The 10250-nt window shown below is 42.0% G+C and overlaps 1 protein-coding gene across 3 annotated transcripts in view; it reads right to left on the reverse strand.

Moving 5' to 3' along the window:
- The window catches only part of LOC122420932 (chemokine-like factor), a 32033-nt gene that overhangs the window by 21638 nt on the left and 145 nt on the right, over nt 1-10250 (reverse strand). The window contains exon 2 of one of the 3 annotated variants that reach the window (XM_043436541.1): nt 8696-10012. In XM_043436541.1, coding sequence (XP_043292476.1) covers nt 8696-8773 — 78 coding nt within the window. In that variant the 5' untranslated portion in view covers nt 8774-10012. Of the gene's footprint in view, nt 1-8695; nt 10248-10250 lie in introns of those variants that run through there. The other 2 variants (XM_043436542.1, XM_043436540.1) reach the window with 2 other exon arrangements.

Genomic DNA, 10250 nt, shown 5'->3' on the forward strand with positions numbered 1-10250 from the left:
TCAAATCACTTCATTTACTCTACTGAACCAAATAAGGTCTTGAGTTCATGGGTTATGAAATCAAGGGTCAGTTTTCAGTCCCCATCATCTGTAACCTTGGAATTGGGCACATTTCCCATGATTTCAGTCACCCTGGATTCTCCCCCAATCCATACTTAACAGCTCTTATAATTTTCCTGTCTCCTGGCATTCATTTTCAGTTAATTTTTCAATATTTCATTAATATCTCAAACATTTCTTCATCTCTCTATGTAGACTGCTTTTGCCAAGATCATCAATAATTTCAGAATTACTAAATTTAACAAACATTTTTCAATCATGCTACTGGACCCCCATGACTTACTTGCTATTGGCTTTTTCCTACTTTTCTACTTCTTGACTCCCATGTCACCTCTTTGAGTTCTTATTCCTCTGAAACCATTCTCCCTTGGTGGGCTTTCCTTTTACACATCACTTTAAAATACTGACATTTGTTTAGATTCTATCCACAACCCACTCAACAAATCTGAGTCTCTACCCCAGGTGTATCTTTAACATCTCACACATAAACAGCCATTTAGAACATCTGAATAACCTACAGGAATCTTCAATTCACTGTGGGCAAAACTGATGTCACCTTGTCCCTTGCTCCTGTATTCACTATCTTAATTGGTGATATGACCATCTCTCTTTTCACCTGCCCTGGAAACCTAAGATCACTGCTCCAACTTACTGCCCACAACAAACCAATCATCAGGTCCTGCTGACTTAATGCCTAAACATTTTGGGAATCCACTTAGTCACTCCAGTTACTGCTCTTCAGTATTTTTTCCTTGAACTAACATGACAAAGATACTATAGTGAAATTTCTAAAATGAAGATCTGTGCAACTCTCCACCTGTTTAAAACCCTTCAGGGGTTCCCCATGGTTTTCAGAATAGAGCCTCCCTTCACCATGGTGTTCAAATCTTCCATGACTCAGCTCCTGTCTACTTTAGCAAAGAGCTGTTGACAATTTATCTACAGGATGATTCCAGTGTTCAATTCTCAGTCCTCATCTTATTTGAACTGTTATCAGTATTTGTCACAGTTGATCATTCTCTTGAGAATTTTCTTCATTTGGCTTCTAGGACACCGTACTCTTGGTTCCTCTCACTTTCCTAATTGCTCTCTCTCTCATTCTTCCAAAGAAGAGAGAGAAGAAAACCAAAGTTTTCTCTGGTGGCTCAGACAGTAAAGAATCTGCCAGCAATGCAGGAGACCTGGGTTAGATCTCTGGGTTGGGAAAATCCCCTGAAGAAGGGAACGGCTTCCCACTCCAGTATTCTGGTCTGGAGAATTCTATGGACAGAGGAGCCTGGCAGGCTACAGTCCATGGGGTCACAAAGAATTGGACATGATTCAACGACTTTCACTTTCATTCTCCTTTGTTGGTTCTTCCTCCTCCCCCCAACCTCTTAATGTTGAAGTGTTCCAGGGCTCAATCCATGGTCCTCTTCTCCACTCTATGTACAATCACCTCTTGATGACCTCATCAGTCTTATGACTTTAAATACCTCTATTTCTGCAGTGGCTTCCTGGTGGCTCAATGGTAAAGAATATGCCTGCAGTGCAGGAGTTGCAGGAGACTTGGGTTCGATCCCTGAGTCGGGAAGATCCCATGGAGGAAAACACGGCTACCCACTGTAATATTTGTGCCTGGAGAATCCCATGGACAGAGGAGCCTGGCGGGCTACAGTCCAAAGGGTCACACAGAATTGGACATGACTGAAGGGACTTAGAACACATTTCTGCAGTGCCAATCTCTCCTACAATCCAGTCTTGTATATTCCAAATGCCTATTCAGTATTGCCACTTGAATGTCTAATAGACATCTCTAACAATGAAATCCAAAATTGAACTTCTGTTTCTCTGGTTACATCTGCTTTACCCACAGGCTTTCAGTGGATGGCAGTTCCATTCTTCCAGTTGCTTAGGCCAAAAACTTTGGTGGGATCTCGGACTCCTCTGTCTTTTTCACACCACACCTGGTTCATCAGCAAATCTTGTTGGGGCTACTTTCAATATATATCCCAAATGTGACCATTTCTTATAACCTACTCTGCTAGAGGCCTGGTCTGAGCCACAGTCATCTCTTGCCCAGATTATTGCAGTAGCTCTAACTGATCATCTTTTTTTCTACCCTTGCCTCTGCAGGAATCCTCCTGTCCCCCAACCCCCCAGCCCCGTCTATTGTCACCATAGCTGCTGGTGCACTTTTAAAAGTGTTAGTCAGAGCATATAAAACTTTATTCAAAACCTTCATCTCCCACTGTGTCATGTCCCCATGTCACTCCACCCCAGCTGTACTGGTTTTCTTGCTTTTCCTTGAACACTTCAGGTACATTCCTGCTGTAGGGCCATTGTACTGGGTTTTCCTTTGCCTAAAGCACTTTTTCCTTCACATTGGGTTGGCCAAAAAGTTCATTTGGGGTTTTCTATAACATCTATGGAAACAACGGAGCAATCTTTTTGGCTAACCCAATGTATTCATGGTTAACTCTCTCATCTCCCTTAACACTTTGCTCAGAAGTCATCTCAACAGGGCCTAATCTGACCATTCTAGTCTTACAACCTGCAACCATCCTCTTCAACCCTTCCTTCTCTTATGCTCTCTTACCTGGCCTTAGTTTTCTTTTGTTCCATAGCACCTACCCTCTTCTAGAACACTACACCATTTATTTATTTTTTCTGTTTGTTGTTTTTTTTTCCCTTCCTCCCACCCCAATACATAAACTCCATGAGTACAAGGATCTTTGCTTTGTTCCCTGATACTTCCCAAGAGCCAGAAACAGTGCCTGGAACATGGCAGGCATTCCATAAATATTTGTTGAATGGAAAAAATAAAGCAGCACTCAACTTGTTATGGATTCTTATAAATCATGCTTTTTTTTTTTGCCTCCAAGCCTTTACTCAGGTGACTGTCCCTTAAACCCTACCTGTGTCCCCCTAAGAAGCTTCCTGATACCTCCTTGTTTAAATGCCTCACTCTGTACCCTAACTTCATCTTATCAAACATCAAAACTATCTGCTTGTGTGTCTGACTCTGTCTAAACTGAAGGACCCCATGAGTCAGGGACTTTTATCTTGGGTGTCTTTGTTGTTTCAAGTCCTAACTCAGGGCTGGGAAGACAGTAAATATTCAAAATGTTTCTGGAGGAAATTCATATGTCAAAAGCCAAAACTTTCTCACAAAATCCTGTTTCTCCTCCAGTGTTCCAGAGCTTTCAGAACCCCAGAACTTCCAGTCACTTCTTTCCTGATTATTTAGTCCCAACCCAAGGGAATTTCTCTGTTCTTTGAAGTGAAAGTGTGTTAGTTGCCCAGTATGTCCAACTCTTTTCGACCCCATGGATTGTAGCCAGGTTCCTCTGTCCGTGGAATTCTCCAGGCAAGAATACTGGAGTGGGTTGCCATTTCCTTTACCAGGGGATCTTCCTGACCTGGGGATCAAACCCAGGTCTCCTACACTGCAGGTGGATTCTTTACCAGGGATTCTGAGCCACCAGGGAAGCTCTTTGAACTCAAGCAGTTTTCTAAACTTCCCTCAGGCCTTCTGACTTGCAGTATGTTATGTTTTTCAGAATCACAGACTTTGGTGCGGAAGGGCCTTGCATACAGTTTGTTCTGCCCACTCACCTGGAGTCTGAGCTGCCATTACAACGTGCTCACCAGGAACTTGCCTGCACCTACCTGGTACCTCTTCTCTCTGGGAATGTACTGCCTTCCCAAGTGGCCACTTATTTTGGCACTTTCCCAATAGAAAACTCTTTCTCATATTAAGCGGGGCTGTTTCCTTGTAAGCTTTAACTTTCTATCCCCTCTACTTATAGGTCACCTCTTTAAAATTTAAGAATTATTTTTTTTTCCTTCCCCTGTTCTTTAGTTTCTTCAACATAGTCTCCTAGGATAATTTCCACTTCTCTAACTAGCCAGTCATCATCCTCCAAATGACAGTCCATTCTCTCCCAAATCTCTATCCAGAACTAGCTGCAATCTCTTGGCAGGTCTGACACCCCAGGAATGTGCAGTTCCACTGTCCTTGCTCTGGGCTCTATCAGCCTTGAGCTCACTCAGATCCAAACTTGTGAGTTATACTGTAAAAAACACAAGCACATGAAGATTGAACAATACGTTTCTAAATAACCAACAGGTTACTGAAGAAATCAAAAGGGAAATAAAAAAACTTCTAGAAACAAATGACAGTGAAAATACGACAACTCAAAGCATATGGGATGCAGTAAAAGCAGTTCTAAGAGGTAAGTTTATAGCAATACAATCCTACCCCAAGAAACAAGGAAAACATTGAATAGACAACCTAACTTTACACCTAAAACAACTGGAAAAAGAAGAACAAAAAAACCCCAAAATTATTAGAAGGAAAGAAATCATAAAGATCAGAGCAGAAATAAAAAAAAAATGAAAGAAACAATAGTAAAGATGAATAAAGCTAGCTGGTTCTTTGAGAAGATAAACAAAATTGACAAACCTTTGGCCAGACCCATCAAGAAAATAAGAGAGAAGAATCAAATCAACAGAATTAGAAATGAAAAAGGAGAGGTTACAATAGGCAATGCAGAAATACAAAGGATTATAAGAGACTATTATGAACAATTATAGGGCAATAAAATGGATAACCTGGAAGAAATGGACAGATTCTTAGAAAAGTCCAATCTTCCAAGACTGAACCAAGAAGAAATAGAAATTATGAACAACCCAATTACAAGCAATGAAATTGAAGCTGTGATCAAAAATCTCCCAAAAAACAAAAGCCCAGTCCAGATGGCTTCACAGGAGAATGCTATCAAACATTTAGAGAAGAGCTAATGCCTATCTTTTTTATTGGAAGGACTGATGCTGAAGCTGAAACTCCAATACTTTGGCCACCTCATGCGAAGAGTTGACTCATTGGAGAAGACCCTGATGCTGGGAAGGATTGGGGGCAGGAGAAGAAGGGGATGACAGAAAATGAGATGGCTGGATGGCATCACCGACTCGATGGACATGAGTTTGAGTGAACTCCAGGAGTTGGTGATGGACAGGGAGGCCTGGCGTGCTGTGATTCATGGGGTTGCAAAGAGTCAGACATGACTGAGAGACTGAACTGAACTGAACTGAATGCCTATCCTTCTAAAACTCTTTTAAAAAATTGCAGAGGAAGGAATACTTCCAAACTCATTCTATGAGGCCACCATCACCCTGATACTGAAGCCAGATAAAGAAAACACAAAAAAAGAAAACTACAGGCCAATATCACTGATAAACATAGACGCAAAAATCCTCAACAAAATTTTAGCAAAAAGAATTCAGCAGCACATCAGAAAGCTCATACGTCATGATCAAGTTGGGTTTATTCCAGGGATGCAAGGATTCTTCAATATATGCAAATCAATCAATGTAATACACCATATGAACAAATTGAAAGATAAAAACCATATGATAATCTCAATAGATTCAGAAAAAAGCCTTTGACAAAATTCAGCACCCATTTATTATTAAAACTCTTCAAAAAATGGGCATAGAAGAAACCTGCCTCAACATAGTAAAGGCCACATATGATAAACCTACAGCAAACATTATACTCAATGGTGAAAAACTGAAAGCATTCCCCCTAAGATCAGGAACAAGACAAGGGTGTCCACTTTCACCACTATTATTCAACATAGTTCTGGAAGTCCTAGCTACAGCAATCAGAGAAGAAAAAGAAAGAAAAGGAATCCAGATCAGAAAAGAAGAAGTAAAGCTCTCACTATTTGCAGATGAATGATATTGTACATAGAAAACCCTAAAGATAGTATCAGAAAATTACTAGAGCTAATCAGTGAATTTAGCAAAGTTGCAGGATACAAAATAATACACAGAAATCACTTACATTTCTATATACTAACAATGAAAAATCTGAAAAAGAAATTAAGGAATCAATCCCATTCACCATTGCAACGAAAAGAATAAAATATCTAGGAATAAACTTACCTAAGGAGATAAAAGAACTCTACACAGAAAATTATAAGACACTGATGAAAGAAATCAAAGATGACACAAACAGATGGAGAGATATTCCATGTTCCTGGGTAGGAGGAATCAATATTGTGAAAATGACTATACTACCAAACACAATCTACAGATTCAATGAGATCCCTACCAAATTACCAATGGCATTTTTCACAGATCTAGAACAAAAAATTTCACAATTCATATGGAAACACAAAAGACCCCAAATAGTCAGAGCAGTCTTGAAAAGAAGAATGGAGCTGGAGGAATCAACCTTCCTGACTTCAGATTATACTACAAAGCTACAGTCATCAAGACATTGTGGTACTGGCACAAAAACAGAAATATAGACCAATGGAACAAGATAGAAAGCCCAGAAATAAACCCATGCCCCTATGAGTACCTTATTTTTGACAAAAGAGGCAAGAATATACAATGGGGCAAAGACAGCCTCTTCAATAAATGTTGCTGGGAAAACTGGACAGCTACATGTAAAAGAATGAAATTAGAACACTTCCTAACACCATACACAAAGATAAACTCAAAATGGATTAAAGACCTAAATGTAAGACCAGAAACTATAAAACTCTTAGAGGAAAACATAGGCAGAATACTCGATGACATAAATCAAAGCAAGATCCTCCATGACCCACCTTCTAGATTAATGGAAATAAAAACAAAAGCAAACAAGTGGGACCTGATTAAACTTAAAAGCTTTTATACAGCAAAGAAAACTATGAGAAAGGTGAAAAGACAACCCTCAGAATGGGAGAAAATAATAGCAAAGGAAACAACTGACAAAGGATTAATTTCCAACATATACAAGCAGCTCATACAACTCAATACCAGAAAAACAACCCAATCAAAAAGTGGGGAAAAGACCTAAACAGAAATTTCTCCAAAGAAGACATACAGATGGCTAACAAACACATGAAAATATGCTCAACACTGCACATTATTAGAGAAATGCACATCAAAACTACAATGAGATATCACTTCACACCAGTCAGAATCGCCATAATCAAAAAGTCTACAAACAATAAATGCTGGAGAGGGTGTGGAGAAAAGGGAATGCTCTTGCACTGTTGGTGGGAATTTAAATTGATACAGCCACTATGGAAGATGGTATGGAGATTCCTTGAAAAACTAGGAATAAAACCACCATATGACCAGCAATCCCACTCCTAGGCATATATTCTGAGGAAACCAAAATTGAAAAATACACATGTATCCCATTGTTCTTTGCAGCACTATTTACAATAGCTGGAACATGGAAGCAACCTAGATGTCCATCGACAGATGAATGGATAAAGAAGTTGTGGTACATATACAATGGAATATTACTCAACCATAAAAAGGAATACATTTGAGTCAGTCCTAATGAGGTGGATGAACCTAGAGCCTATTATACAGAGTGAAGTAAGTCAGAAAGAGAAAGATAAATATCGTATTCTAACACATATATACGGAATCTAGAAAAATGGTACTGAAGAATTTATTTACAGGGCAGCAATGGAGAAACAGACATAGAGAATAGACTTACGGACGTGGGGAGAGGGGAGGAGAGGTGAGACGTATGGAAAGAGTAACATGGAAACTTACATAGCCAAGGGGAATTTGCTGTATGGCTCAGGAAACTCAAACAGAGGCTCTGTATCCATCTTAGAAGCGTGGGATGGGGAGGGAGTTGAGAGGGAAGTTCAAAAGGGAGGAAGGATATATGTATACCTATGACTGATTCATGTTGAGGTTTGACAGATTTCTGTAAAGCAATTATCCTTCAATTAAAAAAATAATTTAAAAAACACAATGAGATATCACTACACACCTATGAGTGTACTAAAAACATTTAGTTGTACCCTTTAAATTAGTAAGCTTTATCATATATGAAGTATCTCAATAAAGCTTGGGGGAAAAAACCCCAAAAAACTTGTGAGTTATAGTAAGTAAACACAGCATCCTCTGAAACCCCTCCGTGCATTTTTTGGTTTTGGTTTTAATCTCATTGGCGTCTGAATGTACAACTGCAGCAGCCTCACATGGTAACCTGGGTAACTGGTTTGGGGGTCCAAGTGTAGGCCATTCATGCAGGTGTGCAGAACTTGTTTTATGAGTGGGTCTGTAAAGTGTCAGCCGCTTAGTTGTGTTCGACTCTTTGAGACCCCATGGATTGTAGCCTGCCACACTCCTCTGTCCATGGGATTCTCCAGGCAAGCATACTGGAGTGGGTAGTCATGCCCTTCTCGAGGGGATCTTCCTGACCCAGGGATCGAACCCGGGTCTCCTGCATTGCAGGCAGATTCTTTACCGTCTCGAGCTACCAGGAAAGATCCTCTGGAGAAGGTCATGGCAACCCACTCCAGTACGCTTGCCTGGAGAATCCCATGGGCCGAGGAGCCTGGCGGGCTACAGTCCATGGGGTCTCAAAGAGTGGGACACGACTGAGCGACTAACCCCTGGCTACCACTGGGTACAGAAAGCCTCTGATGAAGACGACAGTTGCTCTCTCTCCTTCCACCCCCAGGGTGTAGGGAGAAATGCCTTCCCTTTAAGAAGGCCTTGATAGAAACAAAGTTGAAAGAGAGAAGGAGACTAAGGAGCATAAGCTTCATACTTGGCAGCTTGATCTCCTAGCAGGGGAGTGCGCGGGGACTCCGCCCCCCCAGTCCCCCAGCCCCGCCCTCACCAATCGTATCAGCTTCACGTGGCCTTTCACGCTGAAGCAGAAGGGCCGAGACTTCGACTTCGGTTTCAGGGTCTGCATCGCCCCTGCAGACCCAGCAGCAGCACTTTCCCGCCGGTCCCCCTATTCAGCGCACCTCTCTGCCAGGCCCTGTGCCAAGTCTGCAACGGCCACCCCGGCCACGTGCAGCGCTTCTAGGCTTCCCGCCCTGGCGCGTGCATGCGCAGGTCACTGCAGCCGCACTTGGGTGCACGCCAGGTCCCCCACACCCTGCCACAGGCTCCCGCTCTGCGGAATCTGCGTTTCCGTTAACCTACAGGGGAGCTACGAAGGCCAGCTTCTCCCCACTCCCTAGTTGTCTGTCCAGACGACCACGTATTGATTGTATATTTGATAAAAGATAAACTGAAGCATATTAAAATTTTCAAGATTTTATTTGAACAAACAAAAAAAAAATGATTCAAATAGGGCAGCAATCCAGTCCAACAGAAAGGAGCTCTGAAGAGGTGTACAAAATGAAAGACTTTTAAAGGCAGAAGGGAGCGGGAACAAGGAAATTGGTTGTTGCAAGATTCCTTTCCTAGGGAATGCAGGGGGTCTATCAGGTTACCTAACTCAGCGGTTCCCAGCCTCTGGGATCTAATGCCTGATGATCTGATCTGAGGTGGAGCAGATGTCATAATACTACAAATAAAGTGCACAATATTATTACACAATAAGTGTAATGCACTTCAATTATCCTGAAACCGTCTCCTCCCCAGGGGAGGTCTTCCACAAAACCGGCCGCGGGTGCCAAAAAAGGATGGGGACCACAGATCTAACTAGTGCTGATCAGATGATGCCTGATTGACTGGAGAGTCAAAACGATAATTAAGTCTTGGTTGGTGAGTGGGGCTTAGCATAAGCGAGTCCTTTGGGTCCTGTTGTCTAGGTTTTTAATAGCTTCCAGAAGGATCTAGCATATTTACTGTCCAGATCCTGGAAATGTCAAAGTTCAGAGAAAACAGCGCTGGCTGTGAAGCAAGATAGATGGGCATGAATTTCAGCTCCACCGCTTAATGAATGCTTCTGTTTACTTTTTAAAAGTTACCTGCTTCCAAGGATCAGCTCAGCTGGGAGAATGGGAGTGACAGCACCCACCTGTAGGCTTGCTGAGAAAAATAAATGACAGCGTGTGAGTTGTCACTGGCTCCTGGATACAACAGATGCTCAATTAAGCAACCTCCAACAGTTAATTAGGGCTTCCTTTGTGGCTCAGCTGGTAAGAATACGCCCGCAATGCGGGAGACCTGGGTTCGATTCCTGGGTTGGGAAGATCCCCTAGAGAAGGGAAACGCTATCCACTCAGTATTCTGGCTTGGAGAATTCCACGGATTGTGTAGTCCATGGGGTGGCAAAGAGTCGGACACTGACTGAGCGACTTTCACTTTCAATAGTTAATTAACAAACCAGTCGCTGGTATTATTGGCCACCCAAGCCCCGAAGTTTGCCAAATCATGGGTTCATTCTGCCAGCGTCTGGTTGGCGGGGAGATTTCCAGGCTGCAAACGGCGAATCC

Source organism: Cervus canadensis, chromosome 18 (genome assembly GCF_019320065.1).
Source record: "Cervus canadensis isolate Bull #8, Minnesota chromosome 18, ASM1932006v1, whole genome shotgun sequence".
Lineage (NCBI taxonomy): Eukaryota > Metazoa > Chordata > Mammalia > Artiodactyla > Cervidae > Cervus > Cervus canadensis.